This window comes from Arvicanthis niloticus, chromosome 23 (genome assembly GCF_011762505.2).
Source record: "Arvicanthis niloticus isolate mArvNil1 chromosome 23, mArvNil1.pat.X, whole genome shotgun sequence".
NCBI classification, from domain to species: domain Eukaryota; kingdom Metazoa; phylum Chordata; class Mammalia; order Rodentia; family Muridae; genus Arvicanthis; species Arvicanthis niloticus.
The window spans coordinates 25776482-25801640 of record NC_133430.1 but is presented as its reverse complement, the minus strand read 5'-3'; the positions used below and the strand labels follow the sequence as shown (position 1 = coordinate 25801640).

General features: G+C 39.5%; 1 protein-coding gene and 1 non-coding gene across 3 annotated transcripts in view; both read right to left on the bottom strand.

The window, feature by feature from the left end:
- Gtf2a1 (general transcription factor IIA subunit 1) overlaps window positions 1–24247 on the bottom strand; it is a 31664-nt gene extending 7417 nt beyond the window's left edge. Inside the window, exons 1-7 of one of the 2 annotated variants that reach the window (XM_076921476.1) lie at window positions 23656–24247; window positions 20759–20860; window positions 9850–10054; window positions 7239–7306; window positions 4219–4294; window positions 2810–2943; window positions 2214–2534 (exon numbers count right to left, since the gene is read on the bottom strand). In XM_076921476.1, the coding sequence (XP_076777591.1) occupies window positions 2214–2534; window positions 2810–2943; window positions 4219–4294; window positions 7239–7306; window positions 9850–10054; window positions 20759–20860; window positions 23656–23685 (936 nt within the window). In that variant the 5' untranslated portion in view covers window positions 23686–24247. Of the gene's footprint in view, window positions 1–2213; window positions 2535–2809; window positions 2944–4218; window positions 4295–7238; window positions 7307–9849; window positions 10055–20758; window positions 20861–23051; window positions 23071–23655 lie in introns of those variants that run through there. The other variant, XM_076921477.1, reaches the window with a different exon arrangement.
- Window positions 8126–8267, bottom strand: LOC143437186 (small nucleolar RNA SNORA79). The gene has a single exon (XR_013106801.1). It is a non-coding gene; the product is annotated as a small nucleolar RNA SNORA79 (small nucleolar RNA).
- Window positions 24248–25159: the final 912 nt, after the last annotated feature.

The window sequence follows — 25159 nt, the reverse complement described above, 5'->3', positions numbered from 1 at the left end:
CTATGAATGGGATACTATGACTAGTGGTTGCAGAAAGGCATTTAATAATAAAATACATTTCCTTGTAATTAAAAAAAAAAGCAAAGCACTTGACAATCACTTAGACAAAAAGACATCTACAAGGAAAGGAAAAAACAACAACAAATATACTTGAGAAGAGACCACTATAAAAAATCTCCTGTATAAAAAATAAAAGAATCAACAAAGGCATTATTACAAAAGCCTCAGGCTGGCTCAATGATGACTGTCTATAACACAAGCAAGCTGGATGTCACTTAAGGAAGGACCAACACTGCGGCAAAGGGTTGAAATAATGCTAACTAGCCATGTGGACATAGAAAAAAATATATGTAACAAGAAAACACATGAAAAGCAACTAAATCTCTAAGTATTCAAGGAAGTTCAAACTAAAACCAACCCAAGACCCCATTTTTCAAAGTGGAAAAAATTCAATAGTCTGCCACTATCAGGAATTGATAACATATAAAATGGCAGGATAGACCCAGTACAGTAAGTTGGCAAGTCCATGTTCACGTGTAATACTAAAGAGAAACAGAAACACAGTAGTTCCCAGAACACGAGCCACCCAAATACTCAATAAATCCAAAAGAGGATGAACAAATTATTAGTACAAATTATAGTACAAACAGTAAAAATTCTGAGTTACAGGCTGTCACCAAGATGAACCTTATGACATCATTTTAAGAAAAATGGACAGAAACTACATTAAAAGTATTGCACATATGCTATACATAGACAAGAAAAACTCAAGTAGTATTAGCTTTGGAAATACGAACAGATGTACTGTAATACAAAGAAAAGTTAATGATAAAGTCTGGCATAAATGCTTTGAAAGCAGAAGAAAGAAGATGTAACTGGGAAACAAACAGCAAAGCAACAAAGAAACACTTAAGTAACAGAAATATTTCACTCAATGGTGGATGCCTGGATAGTCATATTTTAAAATATTTTTATTCACTTTGATTTGTCAAATATTTAATAAATTATTTTTAGCCAAATAATATTTAGGGAAAAAAAGATGTTTAGGCCCAAACAATGACTCACACTTATAATCCCTACTTGGAAGCTGAACCAGGATTGTCACAAGCTCAATATAATGAGTTCCAGACCTGTAGCCTAGGCTACAGTGTGAAACCATCTCCAAAAAAACCAAAATAATAATAAACATAAATAAGTAAAATCAAACAAATTTGTGTTAAAATTTAAAAGATGATGATTCCATTTTATGCCAAAGTAATTAATCATAAATATTATGGCAGGTTACTATGTCATCCTGGACATAGTAACTAACCTGGAAGACTAGAGAAAATAGGAACATGTTTACACGTATCAAGAAAAAGGTATGAAGATCAGATTACTCAGGACCTGGTACAGAATATAACAAAAGGGAAAGGGTGGCTTTGGCTTGAGCTGTCACATTCAGTTTTTCTCCAGTTTCTTCTCCCCATATACTGTCAGTACCTTTTTAATCACTAAAAGAGAAATCAATTACATCTATCTGTTTTACCCATACATCATGTTTAAACCACATTATGGAAAACTAAGTGAAAGAATTTGATTTTCGATAGTTGATATATCTAGGTTGGGTATTGGGCTACACTTCTGACTGAGCAATACCAAATTTATAAAGCCTTTGATTAACATTTTAAAAAAATTGTATAAAAGCAAAAAGGAAAAGGGGGCATGGGATAGGGGTTTTCTAGGGAGGGGAAATGGGGAAAGGGGATGGCATCTGAAATGTAAATAAAATATCCAATAAAAAAAGGGGGGGGAGAATTTGATTTGCACTATCCTCACTATCCCTATTAATATAGTTTCCATTTGATACACATACCTTTCAAACTGAGCTTACACTAGTTACTAGTACTATCAATAGGACCTATATTGTATTACCTAGGAGACAGACCCCACTCAGAGCTTATCTATGAGGGATTATCTAGGTCCTAAGTATGCCTACAATGGACTATGATGAAAATAATAATTGACTTAGTAAGACTCACACTCCCAAGTAGACAGCACCACTCCCTGGGTTTGGGTATTAAAAAAAAACAGTGTAAGGAAAAGGCCAATTAAGTGCAAGCATCCACCTCTCTGCCTCTGAAACAAATAGCCTATAATTTGTCTGCTTAGCACCAACCAAACACAACAGTGAATGAGTGCCTTTTCTTTTCAAGGCTTTTATAGAAACTTACTTCTTCCACCTGCCCATCTTCAGCTCCATCTTTCTCTTTATCTTCTTCTTCATCATCATCATAGTCTTCTTCTTCATCTTCATCTTCTTCAGAAGATGTATCCCCGGTTCCGTCAACTTGCAGCACCAATGGAGCTTGCTGTTGAGCAGGCTGGGCCTGTGGCTGCTGTTGTCCAGCTGCAGGTATCTGTGCTTGTGCTGGTGTGGGTGCTGCCACTGTTGTAGGAATGACCTGAGTCTTATTTCCTGTGAATAAGATTTGCTGTGGCTGGATGATGACACCTGTCTGTGGTGAAATCCCTCCAGGGAGTGGGGCTAGGACCTAGGGCAAACAAAACCACCTATTAGAAACTGGCTAGAGGGATCAAACACCCAAAACCAAACTAATAATTCAGTTTTAAACATGAGAAATGTACATTAGGCTTGAAGGCATATAATCTTAACTCAGGGTAAGGTTGTTTTTGACTGCTGTGCACATATTACCTTGTCTGGGGGAAGAGTGGGGAAGCACACAACAAAGTCATAAAACTACAGCAGCAGAGGAGGCAGAAGACAAAGAAATGGATACCAAGGGGATGGTAAGTAAAATTGCTTTACCTGTTGTATAACAGGCGCTTGTACTGCACCAGGCTGCATTTGTGGTATAACTTGTTGTTGTAGAACAACTGACTGCTGAGGCTGAAAGATATACTGGGCACCATTGGCTGCTCTGACCACCTGAAGCAGCTGGCCTAAGGCAGAAAAGAATAGAAGCCAAGTTGCTATTTCAGCAACAATTAATACACAAAGAAATTTATACTGCTCTTAAGCCAAAGAACCTAGAAATTACCAAGTTAAAAGACTAAGCATTTTACTAAGGGATATCTATCAACTACAGATGTTAAACTAGAACCATTACTGTTCCCAACTTCCTTCAATATACAAATAGCTCAGTTATTACATGCACTGAGCTGCTATTCCAGAGAACTAGGGTTCCATTCCCATCACTCAAATGGGAGCTCACAGGAATTTCTAACTCCAGTCCTAGGGAATCCAATGGCCTCTTCTGGCATCCCTAGGAACTGCAAGCATGTGGTGTACAAACATACAAGCAGGCAAAATACCCATACATATAAAATTTAAAACCGAAATAAAAAAGACTTTATGACAGCCTTAACTGCTTTTGGTCACATGGCAACAGTCAAGAAAGGGTAATAAAGAAGATCAGACATTTCAATGGTTTTTTTTAAACTTGAAAGACACAAAGGTATAACACCTTATTTATATCTTAAACCAAAGCACAAGCTTTAATGAAAATTTGCTGAGCCAACTAGAATGCCAAAATTATGACCAAATAAAAGAACAATGCCCTTAAGTATGTTCCTTTACATAACAAAATCCTTAAGAGCAAAAACATGCAGCAAGACAAAGCCCTAATTGGTTCCTCAAATTTAGAAATTAACTAACAAAAATAAGAAAGATGATAGATATTAGCCCAAGTAACAGTCTACATAAGTTTTGCAAAAGATGTAATGAAAAATATATTATTAATGCAGAGACTTTATATCTAAAAGACTGTAACGTGTAAGTTCTTCATGCCCTGTGAAATGTTCAACTTGGTCATCAAAAATATCTTATTTAACTCATTTGGCAAGACAGATACTTAGTTTTTGGTTTTTGTTTTTTTTAAAAAAAAGCTCAGTACATAACCACTGAAGCAGGGTCTCAGCTGGCGGCAAACTTACTATGAAACTAAGAATGACATTGAACTTCTGATCCCCCACTTCCAACTCCAAACTTCTGGGATTATATGCTACCAAACCTGGCTACAATTTCCATTTCCTCAGCTGTATCCTCAAGAAAGATTAAAGTTCTCTATTTTATGGCTCTTAAATTGTTTAAACAACCTAAACCAAAAGCTAAAACAAGTGTCAGTATTGTCTTTATTTTTGACAATAAAACATTAAGAGTTACCTGATGTTAACTTCTGAACAATATTTAAAACTGCTTCCCATGTTTCTAGTTACCTGAATTTGTTAGTATCTGTTGAACAGGAGTCACGCCTGCAGGGAGTGCCAAGGTAGCAGCTGTAGCAGCAGCAGTCTAGAATAAAACACAAAGGAAGGAAAGTCGTGTCTGCACATGCACTGAACAATACCTTAGTTTATGTGCAGTGCATTTTACCAGTACATGAGGAATTTACTAAAATAGCATTCTAGCAATAAGGCTAAGTTCCATGTGGCACAAGAAAGACAGCACAGCCTAAATAACATACTGAAGTATTTCAAGAAAGGAGGGGTCTGTTTGGTTTCCTTAGAGAATTTAGTCTAAGTAACCTCATAGGGAAGCTTCTTTTGTTCCAGATGCAAGCTCTCACAGTCCCAGCCTAACCTCTATGTTTTCAGATAATAGATGCTCTAACAGCCATGTTGTAGCATACGAGACCACCATTCCAGCATTGCTAGACCATACACCGAGAACCAGTTTTTGGTAGCTTACATCCAATTCCATGCTCATCACTTAAGGCCATCCTTGTTTCCTGGTTTTCTACATTACTACCAGAATCAACAGATCCCCACAAAAAATTATCTCAGAATTCTTTGGTTTCTATAACTGGCAATTCTAAGATGCCACATTATCTAAAAGGAACAGGAACACATTGACACAATATTCCAGGTAATATATGCCAATAGGTTAGGTATTTCTTAGTCCAAACCTTGGAGAGCTAGAACTATCTCAACTTCAGATAGCTTTCCTTGATTAAGAAATACTTGTATATACACACATGCGTACACACGCACACACACATCCTAGATGTGTGAACCAAAAATCTATGAAAGAAATTTATTTTTCATACATTTATCCTGAATATAATTCCATTATTTTAGTATCCTATAGATTCCCCCCCCCTTTTTTTTTTTTACTTAAAGTAGATCTTGTATGTAATCCTCTCTTGCCTGGAATTCACTGCCAGACAACTTGGTCTTCAATTTGAAGTCATTCTCCTGCCTTTGCTTTCCAAGTACAGGAATCACAGCTGTGTACCAACATTCTTGATTTTTTTTTTCCCCCCTCTTTAGGACAGGGCCCCACTCTAGTCCAGGCTGTCCTTAACCAGTAATCCTTCTGTCTCTGCCTTCTGAGGGAAGGGATTACACAGTGCCCTACAACAGCTCCAGTAAGACTGAGTTTTAACTGAAATCACTCCATTTAGTTATTCCCAAGATTTTTTTCTTCTTGCTTGCCCCAAAAGGTTAATTTTGTACTTTTAAATATCTTCATGCATCTCACTGTAACTTCATTTAGGTAGCTTTTATTCCATTATGTTTAGATATTCCTTAAGATACACAACCATTAATTATTGTTTAATTTATAAATTTCTAGGAAACCAACATTTAGATTGAGTTTAAGGAAATACGTACATATGTCTTAGAGAAACTAATGAGAGAGCAATAAGAATGACTTCTGTGCAGGTCAGGGGCAGGAGAGATGGCTCAGTGGTTATGAGCATTTACTTCCCTTGCAGAATTCAGGTTCTATTTATTCCCAGCACCCACATGGCAGCTCACAACCATCTTCAACTCCATGTCCATGGGATCTGACACCCTCTTTTGTGCTCCACAGGCACCAAACAGGCATGTGATATAGCAACATACATGCAGTCAAGCAGTCATACACACAGGGAAAAAAGAACATTTGAAACAATACAAATAAAAATAAAAACTGGAGTTGCTAGTACATGAAGTTAAGACTGGCAGTACACAGGAGGAAGTCATGTGACTAACAGGTGCCCCTGCTTCTCAGATGCGTATACATCACAGCTGTAAACTCTTATGCTTCACAGTTGCCACTCAGAAAGTCAAAGTGTTTGTAAAAATATTTTCATTGAAAACCAGAAAACTCATTGCTAGCAGTACTTAAACAGACCTAGAGACAATTTCAGAAATGATTTTTGCTCCTTAGTAATTCTGGCTGATTTTAAAAATGAAATGCCACAACTGAGGCACTACCTTACCTACACATTTCAAGAAAGCAAGTCATTCACAGAAAAGTACTAAATAAGTGGTCAGACTGTGTTTTCATGTTTCTTTTCAACATTGAAGATCTGGCGACACATTCTAAAAGCCTGAAGGGCTTCTTTAAGTTCTCAGTTAAACACTCTGATGTATCTGATGCAAGATTACAAGCCTTAAGTGTGAGAAGTTTAAGAATGTGTATGTAATATTCAGTGTGCTTGTCTGCCTGAAATATAACAAAACTCTATTAGATTTCAACTGCATAAAATACATCTTAAGGTATAAATTTCAAGAGTACAATAAAGCAAACGATGTATTATGTCTGCTTAAGTGACAACAAAGACTCTCTGAGCATATGACTTCAGCAGCAGCACCCTTGAGCTGGGCATGCTGGCACATGTCTTTAATCCCAGGACGTGGAAGGCAGATCTCTTAAGTTTGAGTCTAGCCTGGTCTGAAACCATGTCTTAAAAAAAAAAAAAAAAACCCAAAAAGCAATGCAAAACAAAAAAGGAAATAGCTTCCTTGAATGCTTCAGTAGATGACCACATACTCATATGTACAAGGTTAGCACAACTAGATTTAATGATTTAAAAATAAACAGAAGGTACAAGCCTGGGTGGGTGAGTAGAAAAGAAGGGGTACATCTGGGAAGAGTTGGGATAGTGGTGAATATGATTAAAATACATTGCATGCAACTCTCAAATAACTAATATTAAATTTTAAAAAAGAAATAGCTATCTTGAATTGTCCAAAACAGTTCACTCTCAAAAATATTAACCTGGCATATGTTTGGCTGGTTCCTTACAGCCATGAACTATCTCCCCCACAAAGAGTATCTTGGTATTTTTTCTAAGAAGAAAATTATAGTTTTATAAACTCTAATGTCTAAGATAATGCTATTTTATTTGTCATTAACAGATATTTTGCTCAAATCTTCCACAATCCTCAAGTTGTTAAATAATACACATAGGAATAACTGCAATTTCAAATTAAATAAAGCCAATGTAAGTGCCATGTACAAGTCTTACCGTAATACTTGATGCATTCATATGTTGTATCAACTTAGAATCAGGAACAATAACTTGTGGTGCTGTAGCTAGAAAAACAGAAAAAAAAAAAAGAAAAAAAAAGTCTATTTACAAACAAGGGTCCTTCAGAGATGCAGAAATGTCATAAAACTGCAAAACCTTCTTTACCTTTTTCATGCTTTTGTTGCATTTTCTACTTTAAAATACTCTCAAACTATTTGCTATTTTAGACTTCTTTAAAATTTTTTCTATGGAAATCAACAGCTAGAATATATTTATTTTATATTGAAAAACATTAATAAAATGATAATACCTTAGCTAGGCATTGCAGTGTATCCCTTTAACTCCAGCACTCAAGAAACAGAAGCAGATAGATATCTGAGTTCAAGGTCAGCCTGATCTATATAGTAAGGCAGTGTCTAAAAACAACACACACACACCCCTATATCGTCCTGTTCTAGCAACTTGATTACTACCACAATCATGGCATTTTAATTAACTATTTGAAAAATACAAATCAATGGGTAAAAATGCTTGCTGTATAAGCAGAAGGACGTTGAGTTCAATCTCCAGAACACACATGAAAAAGCTAGCAACATAGCATGCGTACTCTAACACCACTGCTCTATGTAGGAAGGAGAAAGGTACCAGGGAGAAGAGTCAAGAGACAGGAGAACTCTGAGGACAGCTAGCCTAGTGTATACAGAGGGAAAACAACACAGATCCCGTTTTAAACAAAGTGGAAAGCAAGGATCAACACTTGAAGTTCTCTTCCAGCTTCCATGCATGCACCATGGTACATGAGCACCTAAATCTGCATGTGTGCACACAAACATCACACACACACAAGTAAGAAACAATGGCAATGTTAGTTAAAAAACAGAAGTAATTGTTTGACCCCGCAAATTTCAGAGAATAATAGATAATCCCAATATCTTGATATTCTCTGAGTGAAAAAAATCAATTTTAATTTATGATGACCTAAAATCCTAGTGCCATGCCTATAGGCAATAGGAGGAACAGTCATCAAAGATGAAAAGCAGGTATGAAGAGCTAGTGAGATGGCTCAGTGGGCAAAGGCATTTACCACCAAGCCTAAAGACCTGAGTGCCATCCTTAGAGCCCACATGGTAGAAGGAAAGAACAGACCCCTCACAAGTTATCCTCTGCCACATGGATACCATGGACTACCACTCTTCCACACACACTAAATTAGTAAATGAACCCTTAAAAAAAGAGACTCAAAATCTATAGTAAACGAAATCATAAAGGCTTTCTGCTACATGTAACTATTCACTGTGCATTACATACACACTCTTAAATGAAACAAACAAGTCACCGAACAGTCGCCGCCTTATGAACTTAAGCAAGCTTTCATTCACCTGAAGTTTCCTTCTTAGTCAAATTCATCTAACTACAATATTCAGAAAATTTTGTAACTTAACAGACTTTTGTCATATAAAAAAAACTATGTATGATGGATCGAGATCATGTTTTGGGTATTTTTGAGACAAGTTTTCTCCATGTAGCCCTGGCTCTCCTGGAACTTACTCTGTAGACCAGGCTGGCCTTGAAATCAGAGATCTGCCTGCCTCTGCCTCCTGAGTGCTGGATTTAAAGGTATGGAAAAATTCTTAATCTTTCCAGAACCCAGATTTTCTTCAACTGTGAAAATTGAGCTAATACCTATTCTGCAACACCCCAATAAAGTTTAACACAACAGGACCTATAACATGATTTGAATATTGTAAACTATGACAAAGTCTATAAATCAGGTTTTATTTCTTTAAATCAAGCATTAAAAGTTGAACTAAATTTTCAGACTAATTTCTCCAGTATTGAAGATTCATGAACAAAATAAAACATGTCTTTGAAAAAACATGTTTCATAAAGAAAACTACCTTATATTAAATAATGAGTCCCTTCCTAAATAAGTCTGTATAGGTGGGGATCCCCATTTTCTTTTTTCTTACATAATATATACAAAGTGTAGAGTATGGGTCTTTGCTGCCAACCTATGTGACACAAGGTTTCTCTGTAGTGTTTCTGGCATATATCACAGCTTAGCTGGCCCACAACCTTCTGGGAATCTGTCTCTACTACCCATCTCCCCACAGGGATACAGGAACTCCTCCTGCCTTTATGCTCTTGGGACTCTATGTCTCTCTACCTGGTCCCTAGCTCAGCTCATTCACATATTATAGCTCCCCTCCCAGAGATGCTCTTCATAACTTCTCCCTTTGTTATTTTCTTTTGCTGTTTTTGAGGCAAGGTCTCAAGTAGCCCAGGCTGGCTTCTCACCAACTCACTCACTATATAACTAACTGAAGATGACCTTAAATACATGATCCTGCCTCTTCCAAAATGCTAGGATTACAGACATGCTTCACAATGCCCAGTTTTTGTGGTGGTGGGATTGAACCCAGGGCTTCATGTTGCTAGGCAAGCACTCTATCAGCCAATAAAAAAGAAGAAAAAGAACAATCAGTATAGATCTCCTGATCCCAGCATCTGTTTAAAAAAGATGATGGATCCATCAAACTCAAAGGAATATTTTCAAAAGAAAAGTGTAATTTGTAAGCCACACTAGAGAACTCTATAGCCTTCTCACCTTGCTGTGATGCAGGAATAAGAACCTGTTGGGTCTGTGCTTGCTGAGGTACCGTTTGCTGAGGTTGCGCTTGCTGGTGGTGGTGGTGGTGGTGATGCTGCTGCTGCTGGGGTTGATGCTGCTGCTGAACTTGCAACAAAAGCTGCTGTTCTTCTGAATGAAATCCATCTACTGCCCTAGACTGCATTAGTTTATTCTCCCACAACTAAGACAAAGAACAGTAAAGACTTCTCAGTGACTTAAAGAAAACTCTGGACACAGGGACATTAACATTAACTTACTAGGTGACTGTAAATTTCTTCCATTTTAGGAAATAATACAATCACACACACACACACACACACACACACACACACACACACACACACACACAAATTAGCCTTTAATTCTTACCCAAGTTTTATGTAAGGAAAATAAACCTTAATCAGCTCTTATGTTTATTGTACTGAAGAATTTTTTTTTACACTCCAAGAAACTTTCTAGAGTAATTCCTCAGTTAGCAGGTATTATTTAACAGAGTTCCCAGAGTCAATCCCTGAATAATCACAGCTTATCTTTTTATTTCAAAATCATTATTAAATTGCTTTTATGGAACTTTGCTCAATACAAATTTTCTCTCACTTCAATAGGAGTCAATAGGAGAAATATTCATCCATCTGTCCTCACTGAGAATGAGAAATAAAGGCACTCTAAATTAAGAAAGGCAACTTCCTTTCTACTCATCTAACCTTAGAAGTTAAAGAAAATGGTCTGAAATGGTTGTCCCAATCCTCTACACCTCTTAAAATGTCCTTTCTTTCAATATGAAAGATTGACAATCACTTATTGCTTAGTCACTTCTATAGGGTGAACATATCTAACCTAAAAACTCAAAATCTGTACCTTTTTGACTCCTGACAGGATGTTACCACGGGAAAACTCTACCTGATGAAATTTTATTTTATGCACAAAACCATTAAAATAATGTGTAAAATTAATTCCTAGCAACATGTACAAGGTGTATGAGAAGCATTAAGAGAACTTCACTGCTTATTATATGCAAGTATTTCAATGTCTGAAAAAAAAAATGCAAAAAGACAATGTTCTGGGTTGGTGATACCTTTCAGATTAGGAATACCCAATGTGTATTTTTTCATTTCACCAGAGGGTAAGTTCTATAATGGGAGGAGAGAAAAGAGCCACCCAAGAGAGGAAATGAAAGTATTTCCAACTATTTCATTTTTCCCATAATATATCTGCTTTCTCCTATGTTTCACTCTTATAAGAAATTATCCAAGAAAGTAAAATCATGCCTCTAAAATGCAAAGAAAACAATTTGGTCAGTTTTATACTTGGGCATCTGTGTAAAACGAAGCAAAAACTCATCACCTTTTCCTCTCTACATGACCTAGATTTATTGTTGTTAAAACAATTCCAGTGTCTTTCCAGTAGTGTTCTGAAGAATGAAGTAAAGTCAGGTTCACAGTAGAGCTATTTCCCTAGCAATCCCAATACTTAAATGCCTGAAATCTATACTTAAAAAAATACTAATCTCTATTCATGGTTATCAGAGTTTAAAGTCAGTGATCACTGAATGCTAGCTGTTATTACTAATCCAGTAGTGGCTTTAATTATGTAACAGCATCACATCAGAAGCTGGAAAACGAGTTAATCCTGGTTTGTCTACTAATGTGACTCAATCATGTAACATTCTTACGTATTTTCCTCAACTAAAATTAAAGGAAAATTCATTTAGATTATTTTTAAAGTTCCAGACAATAATAGAGGCTTTTACAAATCCCACACTTAGCCGGGCAGTGGTGGCGCACGTCTTTAATCCCAGCACTTGGGAGGCAGAGGCAGGCGGATTTCTGAGTTCGAGGCCAGCCTGGTCTACAGAGTGAGTTCCAGGACAGCCAAGGCTATACAGAGAAACCCTGTCTCGAAAAAACAAAAATAAAACAAAAAACCAACAAAAAACAAATCCCACACTAAAAACAACTTCCTAGAGCAACAAAGTAGCACTTCCTAAGATTTCCTAAGAGTCCAAATTTTATCTGGCTGATCTCTGAAAAAGGAGACAGAGAGACAAAGATAGGAGAGAAGGAGGAAGAGAGAGAGAGGGAAAGAACTGACAGAGGAGAAGAGAGAGACAGAGGAGAGGAGAGAGAGAAAGAAACAGGAAGGGGGGGAATCAACTCCCACAAATTATCACCTAACCTCCACATGCACATGGTGATACATATGCATACACATGTATATGTAAACACACAGACAAAATAAATTTTTTCTTTAAAAAAATTGAAATATGAAGTAAAAGAACTGTCACTGTTTAAGTAACTATTTTTTAAATTAGGCATAGTGGCATATACCTTTAATCACAAATTTTACAGCATAATTTTCTAACTGAGGAGGTGATGAAGATCCAAACTAGTTCTTTTTTTTTTATGTTTCGATAAATATATAATTCATTTTACAAGGATTTCCCCCCAAACACACCCAAACTAATGTTCTTGAGATTAGTCACAACCTGGAGTAACATATTCAAAGACCTTTATACCTGTAACCAAGAATTTTCAGCAGCCCTCAATGGATTTTTCAAACCAGAAGTAGCTGAGGAAAACCTAGTACTGTGTTTCCTGTGCATCTCGTGGAAAAGATCTCTTGTTCAAGATGGGTTCTTACCAAATCACAAGGTCCTCCACCCTAAACTAGTTCTTAAAGTACATTTTCTAACAGTGTCCAATTTTCAACCCATCATGTTTTTTAAAAAAAAAATCTTATTATTTATGTGTGCGTGTATGAATACATATCACATGCTTGTGGCTGCCCCCTCACTAACCAGAAGAGGGTGTAGAATCCCCTGAAGTGAAATTACTTACAGGCAGTTATGAGCTGGCTGTAGGTTCTAGGAAGTGGGTTCTGGGAACAAAACTCTATGTTCTGTGGTGAGATGACTGAGCCATCTCTCTAGCCCCTCTTCACTTTTCTAAATTCCATATTTTACTGTTAGTCCCATCGATTGGTTGTACACCCATCATTCTAATGATGGTTCTAGGATAAACAGAAATACTGGCTACATGTACTGTGCGGCTGAGTACATGTTCTACTCCCTACTTCCTAGCAATCAAACTCATAACTGAGAAAGTTTACAGTATATTTCAGTAGTAAGTATTTGCCTAGTTAGCATGGAATGAGAATCACAAATCCAGAGCCGTAAGAAAATAAAGAAAAAGAAAGAAAGGAGAGGAGGAGCTGGTAGCTACATAAGAGGAGGAGAGCTAATTCTGAGGTGGGATCCCAGACTTAGTCTATCAGCACGTTAAGTAAGAAGTGAGCCACAAGCCATTCTAATGAACTGCCCAGGTTATTTTGTGATGTTTGCACAAGTAAGTATAGTTGTATTAAAGTCTAAATCAATGCTTTTCAAATAGGACTTCAACCTATTAGTGGGTCATAAAAAGTCAATGTTGAGCCAGGTGTGGTTGTGCACGCCTTTAATCACAGCAGATCACAGACAGAGACAGGCAGATCTGTGAGTTTGAAGCCAGCCTGGTCTATATAGTAAGTCCAGGACAGCCAGGGCTCTGTTACACAGAGAAAGCCCTGTCTCAGGGGAAGAAAAAACAGTCAATGTTCAATTTTTTTTATGAGTAATATTAAACTTGAAGCAGATACGTAACATAGAAAATAGTTTCTGTGTTGTTTTCTGAACTGTTAATGGATTAACTTTCTAAAGTTTACAAACATGTCTTCTACTTAATTGTAATAATCTGTAGACTACATTAATTATAGATATCAATTATATTAATCTGTATAATCTATAAACTATATGATGTATATGTCTATAACCTATAATATAGTCACCCTTATGTGAAAACATCCCAACTGGAAATCTAAAACCATACTGAAACATGATTTTTCCCCTACATACATATATACCCATGATAAAAGTTTAATTTGCAAATTATACACAGTGCAGTAAAAGAGAACAACTATAAGGATATTCTGTGATTAAAACCCTATGTGACTGTGGTCTCGTTCTCAAAGTACCTTATTGAATGTTTGCAGTTTCTCATGGGGATATGAAACACAGTATTTATGTGATAAGATTTAGGTGAAGTACACAGATACTCTGTTATCTGAACATACAGACTATGACACTGCACAAGATATTCTGGCAATTGAGTGAACATTAAATGATTAATGGGTGAGTTGCATATGCAAAACGGATACGCTGGACAGAGAACTGACTCACAAACTGGATATTATACAACTGGTTGGGGAGATTTCATCATTCTGAATGCACACAACCTACAACTCACGAATTGCTTGTTTCTGGATTATTTCACTTAATATTTTTCTAACAAAGCTGACCAGGGGTAACCAAAACAAAAAGTAAAATCAGGAATCTGGAGAGAAGGCTTAGTAGCTAAAAGTACTTGCTGCTTTATCAGAGATCCCAGGTTAAACTACCAGTACTCACATGACAGCTCTCAATAGTCTGTAACCCCAGTTCTAAGAAATCCAATGCCATGCACTGGCCTCCACAAGCACCAAGCACAAACATGGTGCAGACATACATGCAAGCAAAACATCCACACATATAAAAAAAAAATTTTAAGATTGTAGATAAGGGGAATAGTACACTATTTTTAAAAACAGCAGCTCGGTCCCATTCTATTACCCCATTTAGTCAGACTCTGGAGCAGAGGCTTAGCCAGACTAGCTGCTACTATAACTGGTACTGTATTTCTTATAGTACTAAGCTACTTTCTGTTAAATAACCTTAGACTACTCCATAGTTCTTAATGTGAAGTTTCTAAAATGAAACATATCCAAAGTTCCATAGCCCCAAAGAAAGGCAGTCACTTAGGCTGGCCATGCTGATGCATGTCTGAAGCACTTGGGAGATAGAGGTATAGGCTGGGGGATCTGTTTTCAAGGCCAGCCAGAGCTCCAAAGTGAGACCCTGGTTTGTTGTTGTTGGGTTTTTCTGTTTTCTTTTCTTTGGGGGAGAGGGGAGTTTCTCCCTGTGCTATTAAAGATAGTTCTACTTCTGAACGAATTCCTTCATGCAACAGATAACTAGAAATTTACCAGCCATTAAGTATTAAATTTAAAGAAAGACTGTAAAAATAAACTAATGTTTATTAGAATTCTGTCTTCTATATAGGATGTTACTGGCATGTTAGGCAGAGTACATCTGTATCCTATGGGATGGTCCCACAGGAAATGCAACATTCCTAGTCCTTGCAGACTAAACGACAAAGGTGTTGGCTAGTCTTGACACATGAACATAGTCCCACATACTGCCAAAAGCTCTGCAGGGGTTGGGCTAGTCAATCAAGAATCAGAACTTAGCAATCATAAATTTTCACTCATAAATGTAACTTGACAAATACAAAAATAATACCATATAACTAAGCACCAAGCTTATACCATCAAGTAAAAGTTTGATTTATTCACTCAATGTTTACATTTTACTTTCATGTTTTAAAAAAGGTTCATACATACAACCGCTTTGCTGGCGTGTATGTATGTCTAATACCCACAGAAGTCAAAAGGCATTAGATTCCCTGGAAATGGAGCTATAGATGGCTGGGAGCCTCCAGTGGATGCTGAGGACTGAATACAGGTCCTCTGTAAGAGCAACAAGTGCTCTTAACTGTTCAACCATCTCTCCAGCTCTTCAATTTCACTTCTCCACAATTTTAACTTTATCAAAAAGTTCTAGGTTCTAAATATCAGATGTTAAGATAATGCTACACTGTTCTGGCAACAGTAACGATGAATTAGGCATACTGAATTGTTAAGTCTTTCTTTGCTTAGAAAATTGGAAGAGCTCTTTTCATTTCATTTATTCCCTTTCCCGAGGGTAAACTATAAATTCTGGCATACCCACACCTCAGCAGTTTTTGCCTAGGAATCTAAAACTGACATGACGAAAATTCAGCTTCTGTCCTCAAAAAGACTGAGGTGTACAACTGTATGTGTAACTGAGACAGTCTAATAACTACATTTTATTTAATTCTATAAAGGTACATATGTAGACATTATCACCTCCTTCTTTAGAAAAAAAAGAACCTGAAGAACAAGAAGTTAGACAAGTTATCCAAGATCAACAAACACTAGAAGGCAAAAGCAGGACACTTCCAAGGCAGAGTCCACCACAGTGTCCCTGAGCACTGGACCTGGTACTGCCCTTGCCTCGCCCTTCTCATTTAACCAGCTCCTTCATCTACTTTTTCTTTCATCTGCTCTTTGGGGAAGCAGGGTTCCCTTACGTCTTTTGGAAGCTCTGAAATAAAATTACGTGTACACTTTATCCAGAAACTGGGTACTTTGTAGAAACGGGAATCATTTAAAATTTCTAGCCCAACACACTGCTAGAGAACGGGCACTTCACAGTTTGAGTCAAAAGTAAATTCTGACCATCTTTTGACAAGGGCACTAACCACAAGACGGTAGAAATGTGAAGTTACGTCTTTTATCTCAGCACACCTAGGTTCTCACCCTGCCAATACTTACTAGCTAAATGCTCTTGGCAAAGGACAGAAAGCAGGTAAGTATTCAATTTATAGCTTAGGTATTTCTATTAGTGTATCAAGTATCTAGGTATCATTAGGGTATATTTAGAAAAGCAGTTCTCAACTTGTGGTGATTCTGCTACCACTTCCTTAGGGAAATTAGCAATAAAAACATTTCTAAACACAACTAAAGGGTGCAAACTGCAGAAGTCAGTTATTTGCTAACATTCTATATGCAGCTATTAACCAATCAGTCCAATGTCAAATGCACCAAAGCTGAGGGGCTAAACTAGAGACATATAACCTGAATTTTTTCAGACTCGTCTCTAACTGAGGAATCTACTTTATCAGCACAGATGCAAAGGGTTAAGGATGTGGCTCACTGGCACAGTACTGGCCGGCTTGTGCAAGGCTCCCGGTCTGATGGAGAGCAATGAGGAAGATGGGGGAGGATGATGAAAATAGGGGTTTGGAACCTCATGGGTTCTATACTGAGTTGTGTTTGCTCTTTAGATATAAGTAGGTCTGACAGATTGGTTTATCATTCCCTTTGAGTTTTTGTTTTCAATCTGTTTTGGTTTTTTGATTTTCTGAGACAGCCTCACTACAGAGCCTCACACTGGGACAATTCTCCTACCTGCCCTTCCTTAGTTGCTCATTACTTACTTTGAAGAGGATTTCTAAAGTGTCATTCCCATCCAGTCCCGTGACAATACATACTCCATTTAAATACGGACTATATTTATGCCTTCCCTCAGCTCCCACAGTTTACACACGTGTTAAGTGAGCTCTTAACGTTAGGAACTGATCTAAATAATTGGGCTGGGTTTGGTTTGTTTTTTAAATGACATTTACTATAGTATCTAGTTAATCTTTAAATTATATGCATTCTCACCATGCATCTCAATTCATCATTTAAGTTACAACTGTATCTGATAGCCTTAGCAACCATGATAATCTGTGAAACAGTTAAAAAGGAGAACGGTCAGAGCTAACTCACAAAGCCCATTATAAATCACAAAACATACAATAGATGCTAACCTTGTTAGCAAAAAATCTGAATAGCTCAATGTGGGAATAATCACTAGCCACATGTACTTATTTAAATTTAAATTAAGTGAAATTAACAAAAATGTATTCCTCAGTTCTTCTAATCACATCCCAAACGAGGCTGTGCAGCAGAGGACAGACACAGAGCACTTCCGCCTCTGCAGAAAGCCCTGGACAAGGCTAGTGTCTGTTCAATCTAGGGCACATTCTGAAAACTCTAATGAGGTCCTGAAGAAATTTAGTGCAGAGAATTAATTTTATTCTGGTCTAACAGCATTAACTCTTATTACAACCTGAGGTATAAGAGTATGCCCCACTTAACAATAACAAAAATAGCATTGGTAAGATTTTGGAGTTCAGCTAAGTATTTAACTGAGTGCCAGGCACACAGGCCAAGTATTATGGTTAAAACTGAAGATTAAATGTTAAACGAGTTACTTTCAAATGTAAAAAACATGCAAATAAAGACACTTGATTTTTCCAAGACAACCTAATTTCTTTTTTTCTTTTTCTTTTTTTTTTCTTTCTTTCTTTCTTTTTTTTTTTTTTTTTTTTGGAGACAGGGTTTCTCTGTATAGCCCTGGCTGTCCTGGAACTCACTCTGTAGACCAGGCTGGCCTTGAACTCAGAAATCCGCCTGCCTCTGCCTCCCAAGTGCTGGGATTAAAGGCATGGGCCACCACCGCCCAGCTCTAATTTCTTGGACTAGAATGTTTGACAGCTACGGGGACCAGTCAGAAGACAGAATTCTCCAAACTGTCAACCTAGAAAGCAAGAGAAAATAATAAAGACCCCAGACTGACCCATACCATAATCAATGAAAGTTTTTAGGGCTCATTTCTATGCCTCTAGAAATGATATCTTTTACATAATGTCACATACGGACACACTGAGTGCAGCCAACTGTAAAGTGTCCCCAGCACACTGAGGACCAGGTCTGTTTACTCTTCATAGAATTACACACTTTATGTTGTTCCATGTTGCTCCAAACCCCGTTTCAAAGGAGGCATTCTACGACTTTTATCTTTAAGCGTTGTTCCCTTTCTCTCCCTGTAGGAACTAAACTTCTTCCCTTACCCTTCATGTAACACAGACACTCTATGCTGTCCCACCCGTTTCCTACCCCGTTTCATAAGGGACACTCTGACACTTGTACCCTTGAGCATTAAGAACATCAGTATTTCTCTCCAGGTAGGTGTTACTCATTTCACTGAAACATTTTTTTTTCCTTTCTTACACTGGCAAACTCTTATTGAATATTCTAGAAGTTGTCCAAAGGTGCTTGAACACATTAAGACCTATTTCATCACCACAGTAAAGCTCAGACTTAGTTTAAAATGAGTGCTAAATTCTAGCTTCTACATCTGAATGGAGAAGAGCACAGCTAATGTTCCCAACCACTTATTAGCTGCAATGATTTGAGCACAGCTCCAAAGAAGCTGCTCCCAATTTCTAAACCAAGAGTTACAATGTTTTCTGACCTCAGGCCCATTTATCTCTTTAGTTTTTATTGATATATGATGGGGGTTGTGCACATGCCAAAGCACAGATTGAAGGACAACTTTAGAAAATCAGCTTATGTTCCATTTCTCTCTTTCCAAGTATTACTGAGGACTTCAAAACAATTGAGATACTTTTAGAGTTAAGATTTTAAAATAAGAAGTCTAGGTTTGCATAAATGATGCCAATTTTCCCAGAATTAACTGGAAACAAAAAAGCTGATAGACTTAAAGAAGCTGGATCTCCCATCTGCCTCTGCATTTCGCTGGTCTTGGTTCAAGGGCAGAAAGAAAAATTTCCCATACAGTTACATAATTGAGAAAGCAAATGATATTTTAAAATATTAGAAGTTCAGCAATATATATTCTCAACCTGCATGCTGTTGTGTTAGCACAGTGGATCTTCCAACAATCACTAAAAATAAAGTATGCAGATCTTTTGACTGTTAGCACATTTCGCTATGCAGCCGAGTATACACATGTATAGATTATCATCAGCACAGTAACTATACCTAAAGGAACTCTGCTGCACATGAACAGAATGTAAAGGAAAGGTATGCTTAGCACTGTGCATTAAGTTGCTGAACTGCGCTAGTGACTTTTCTCAGTGGACAATGTTTGTATGCGTGCATGTGGAACCTCCAGAAGGATGTTCAATGTCTTCCTCTATCACTCTCCACCCTTGCTTGGAGACAGGTCTCTCACTAAAACCTGGAGTTTCAGGCTGGTCAATAAGCTGCTGGGATCGCAGTCTCCATCCCCCAAACACTAGGGTGACAGGCACATGTGGTCATACCTGCCTGCTATGTGAATTCAGGTTCTCTTAATTTCAGACAAGCACTCTTACCCCATGAGTCATTTCCCCCACCATACAAGATGCAACTATGAAATTTTCAAATTGTGTACTTAGTCCAACGAGTACAAAACTCCTCCTCACTCTCACCTCATTCTACCACCAGGAAACACAAACACCGTGTGTTTTGCCTACATGATGTCTGCGTACCACTTGTGTACTGACTGATGCTTGTGGTGGCCAAAAGAGGGCATCTCCTGGGGTACTTACAGACCATTGGGAGCCAGCTGTGAGTGCTGTGAATTGATCCCAGTGTTCTCTGGAAGAACAGCCAGAGCTCTTAAGCACTGAGCCATCTCTCCAGTGCCACACAAACGCCATTTTAAAAATCTAACTATTTCTGTATAAATTTAAGAGGAAAAACTAGCTCTCAGTGTTTAATACATAATAAAAGGAACATTTAGTATACGTAAAGGATTTTACTCTAGTACCTACATTCTCTTATCAACCATTTGTTCAATCCCTCCAACATAAACAAATTTTAGAATACAAATTAGGCGGATTAGGCAGGCAGATTTCTGAGTTCGAGGCCAGCCTGGTCTACAGAGTGAGTTCCAGGACAGCCACGGCTACACAGAGAAACCTTGTCTTAAAAAGCAAACAAACAAACAAACGAAATAAAAAAATAGAATACAAATATAGTAAGAATATAAAAAAATTAAATACTATAACTGACGTGGCAAGCAACTGGACTATAAAATATCGCATGTAAGCAAGTAAAGCTGTTGTTAGGCATCTGATAGGTATTCTCTATACTTACTACACTTAGTCCTGAGAACAACTGCCCAATGAGTCTGTACTACCAATTCCTATCTTACAGGGAAGGACGCTGAAACATAAGTTACCTACCTACCCAGTTACAGAAAGTATAGACTGGTGCAGTTGGTTTAAACCAATACCCTTCACTACATTATACTGTCTCTCCTTAAAGTCAATCATTCATCTTATAGAAAAGTTACTTATTACTGAAATATCCTTTTAAAAAGAGACAAACTCACAGTTTTTAGTTCCATCAGGACCTGTTCATCCACTCCATCATCCAGAAAAATGTCTCGTACATCATTAATAACATCTTCAATCACAGATCTATACAATTTAGGCTTTAAAGAAAAAATAAGATTCAATAAAAGACTGATTTCAAAATTTTAACAGGCTTTGAGAATCCTTAATTAAATAAAATATCTAATCCTTAAATTCAAGCCATCTAGCCAACTATCTAAAGTGTATTTTAAATTGTGACTTTAAAGATACTGCAATCCTAAGCCAGGCTTATCACTCTGGAGGCAGACACAGGAGGATATCAGAGTGCCAGGCCAGCCTGATCTATATACAGAGTTCCTGTCTTCAAAACAAAACACATATTTTGCCCTCATTAAACTAAATTTGACAACAACATATTTTATAAAAGTGTAAGGCTGGGCAATGTAGTTCATAAACCAAAGTTCTTTATGCACAGACAGTCCACACAAATTCTAGTTCTAATTTCCTTGATTGTGACCAAAATGTCTAACATCATGATTAATAATAGTTTATGATCCCGCCTGGTTCCTCTATTCATGCTTGATTTAACACCCGTCCCATCTCACAGGCTTTCCAGTTCTCAGACTTTGGGGAATTTTTTGTTCACTAGTCATTTTCCGGTCATACTCAGCAGTCTCATCAGTATTTGACCATACAAAAATGACTTTGGGTTTTTTTCCCTGATCTGGTCTGTACCTTCAAGTTACACCACTAAACTCTACATTGACCATGTAATTTTAAATTGGTAGGATAAATTTCCAGCAAACCAGATGCTTTAATGTTTCTGAAATCAGTTACCCTGAAACCTTTTTCCTTAGAAATTCCAATACTGAAGCACAAAATTTCGTTCTTTGTCTACTATTTAATCATTCAGCAACTAACCTACAACTTCACCGTTTCCGAAGCACTATTCGTTGAAGGAAAAAGGAAAATGCTTAAATACTAAACTTCACTTGAGCCGACTTTTATCTTTATCACATACAAGGGAATTTAGATCTGTCCTTTTAAAACACAGTATCCCAAACTTTGAAACTGGAAAATTAGAAACTGCATGTAGCATTACCCAGTGATTAGTTGGAAGGTTTCTTTCAGAAGGTGCTAATTTTTTGGCACAATATTAGGTAACCTGGGTAGATTTTCATACTGGATATCATGTTAGCTGCTGGTAAAATTAAAATTATCGCTTAACCTCTAATTTTTAAGACTCAGTTTAGGCTGTACCTCTTCACTTACTCTACATACACATCAATCAATCGTGAGCACAGATCTCCCAGGGAAGCTTCAGTCACTATTTGAAAAGCTTCATACCTTGGGAATTAAGAAAACACTAGCAAACTCGAGTCCCCTTCGGGAAACATTTAATGTACAACACATTTTTTTTTTTAAGCCGAGACGTTGACCGTATGTCTTCCAAGAAAAAAAAACATCCTATCTGATCTAAAACGATTTAAAATTAAACTCTATAAATAAAAGGAAGGGGAAAAGAACAAAACGAGGCTGCAATTCTGGCCTACTTCCCACTACAAACAAAAGGCAGTACACTCTAGCTGCCACAGCAAAACACACTCGGGTCCGTGACAACAGCCTCCCGGCTCCGGAGCGAAATTTCGGCGTGAAGGGAGCCTGGAAATAAATGGAGCTCCGCACGCCGGCGCCTCTCGCCTCGGGAGCACGCACCTCCCAGCCCCGCGCTCAGCAGCTCTCACTATTTAAAGCCGGATCTGGTGTTTAAATGGAGAGGCGGTGACGTAGGCCTGAAAAGCACCTTCCCATCCTGGCAGAGTCTATATTAGAGAGCGGCAATGGCTCTATATAAACAGGGCAGCCAAAGGGAGGAGGACCACAAGGCGCAGGCACTGAAAAGCAGGGTAAGCGGCCGCAGCCATGATGGATCGACCCGAGTCGCCAACGGTACAGTGTCGGGCGGCCGCAGGCTGCTCTGCGGCGTTTGGGACCGGGCAAAAAAATAAATAAATAAATAAACCAAAGAAACAAACAAACAGAAAGAAACAAAACAAAAATTGTTTTATTATCATAATAATAATAATTAAAATAGAATCAAGAGTTGGGGTGGCCTAGTGATCACATTGCGTTGGTGACTAAAAGATTATTTTTTATGTGACTGCTTTTTGCAAACCTACGTGACCGCAAGTAACCAAAAAAAAAAAAAAAAAAAAAAAAAAAAAAAAAAAAGAAAAAAAAATAAAAAGGGAGCAGCGGGAAGAAGTAGGCAAATTTCAAGGCGAAAGCGGCGACTCTTGGGCCACTCACTGTAGGCTTTGTTTGTTCTGGTGCTTTTGCTAGTCGAAGATACCGCGGGGGTTTTGCTTCCCCTTCGCCATTTTACCCACTGGGGAGGAACCGAGATAAGTGCTTTCCAACCTTCATATTTTTTTTTGTCCTTTTTTTTTTTTCTTTCCTTTCGGGGGGGGGGGGGGGGATTAGTAAAATCGGCCCCAATGGAGGCTTCCCAAAGCACCACCTCCAGAGAGCCCCCGAAGGCACGCCCGGCCTTGGCGGCGTCCGAGCGGCTCCCCAGACCGCGGGGCTCGACCCGCAGCCGCTCGGGGGGGCTGGCCGGGTCCGGGCCGCGCGTGGGGCCGCCGCCCGCCAGTCCGCGCCCCGGGGTCGGCAGCCAGGGCCCAACGGCCTGCGTGGCCCGCCCCGCGGCGCTCCCGGCCCCGCCGCCCTCCGCCCGCCAGCCCGCGTCGCCCCCCCGCCCGGCCAGGCCCGCGGCGGGCAGCAGCGGCGGCGGAGGGCGGAGGGGACCGGGTCGGGAGCGCCGCCTCGCCCGGGCCCGCCCCCGCCCGCCCCGGCCGTTGCCTGCCGCCGGAACCTTTCGCAGCCCCCGCCGGCCACCGCACCACGTCCTTACCACGGTGTTTGTGTTTGCCGAGTTCGCCATTTCCACACACAACACAAACAAGAGGGAACGAGGTATAAAGGAAAAAAAAAAAAAGAAAAAGAAAAAAAAAACTGAGACCCGGAGGGTGACCCAAGTCACCCGCAAGAGTGGGGCAAAAATTTCTCAACAAAACCGATCCAGAAGGAGTAAGAGGCGGGAGACCAGGAGGAGGGGGGCACTCCTCCCGCAGCTAAAAACCTCGAGAATCGCCTAAAGGAAAAAAAAAAAAATGAAAAAAAAAAATATGCCACGACCCCTTAGGGGGTTAGGGGGCGTCACCCGCTTCCCCACTCGGCGCCGAGGAGGGAAACCAACACCGGTCACCGCTCCCCGCGCCACCGCTGCCGCCACCGGCTGCAGCTCCAGCCGTCCGGTCCGCCTGCTTCTCTCCTTTATATAGCGAGCCAACAAGCTGCGCGAGCTGCCGCCGTCGCTGCCGCCGAGAAACAGGGCGGAGGGAGGGAGGGGCGGAAAGGGCGGGGGCAGCGGGGGGCGGGGCCGAGAGCGAGACACCGCGAGAACCGCGTGCGCACGCGCGCCGGGGCGTCGCCGGGCCCGGGCTGGGGCTGGGTGGGCGGGGCCGCGGGCCTGGAGTAAAGAAGGCGCGCCGCCGCCTTTTCCCGGTCTCGCGTGATCACGTGGTCGGCGCCCTGGCGGAAGCGCTCTGCGGTGGTGATCCCGGCGCGTTGGCGGGTTGGCCAGGAGGCGTCCCTGGAGGAGGCCGGTTTATTTTAGGGAACCCAGAGTTGAAGGGCACCTAGCACTGCGTCGGGTGGACGCGCAACCGCTCCCGTGGAGCGGAGAAGTGGAGTGGCCGTGGAGACTCCGGGCTCTGCCGGGGATGGCTGCGGAGGGACGGCACGTCACGTGGTGCGGCTTCCGGCTCCCGCGCGCGCTGGGGCTTGGGACAGTTTTAAATGCGGAGTCATCTTTCGATTCGTGAGCTTAGGTCGGACGGGAAGGAAGTTCGCGCCTCTTGCAAAGGATAGACCTCGTGAAGTTGTGTGCACGTCTAAAGGAGAGGAAAGCTTTGTGCTCGCCGTATCCACTTTGCAGCATTAAGAAAGCCAGTAGGTGTTTTCAGCTGTTTGTCTCTACAGAATTAGACCGTAGCGTGGTTTGGCTAAAATAACCCAAAGATTCAGCCTCTACCAACTCAGATACTTTAAATGACTTCTTAGAGTGGTAGAAATGACAAAAAAAGAAAATGAACTCGGATACAACGACTAGCTGTGAACTCCCTGACATAAAATTACTGCTTTTGTTTTTTTTTAATGTTACCAAAGTGCTGTGATTTGCACTCTGGCCAGCACACAGTGACTAACCACATCAGAAACCCATACCCTTGACTCACCAACTTGCCTGACCTGTCACAAGCGATCAGGCAGAGTTTGTCGGCATTTTGGAGTGCAATTCATTGGGAATTTGACCTGTGACGTCCAACAAATCCTGCCTTTGTAGCAACATTTCACGT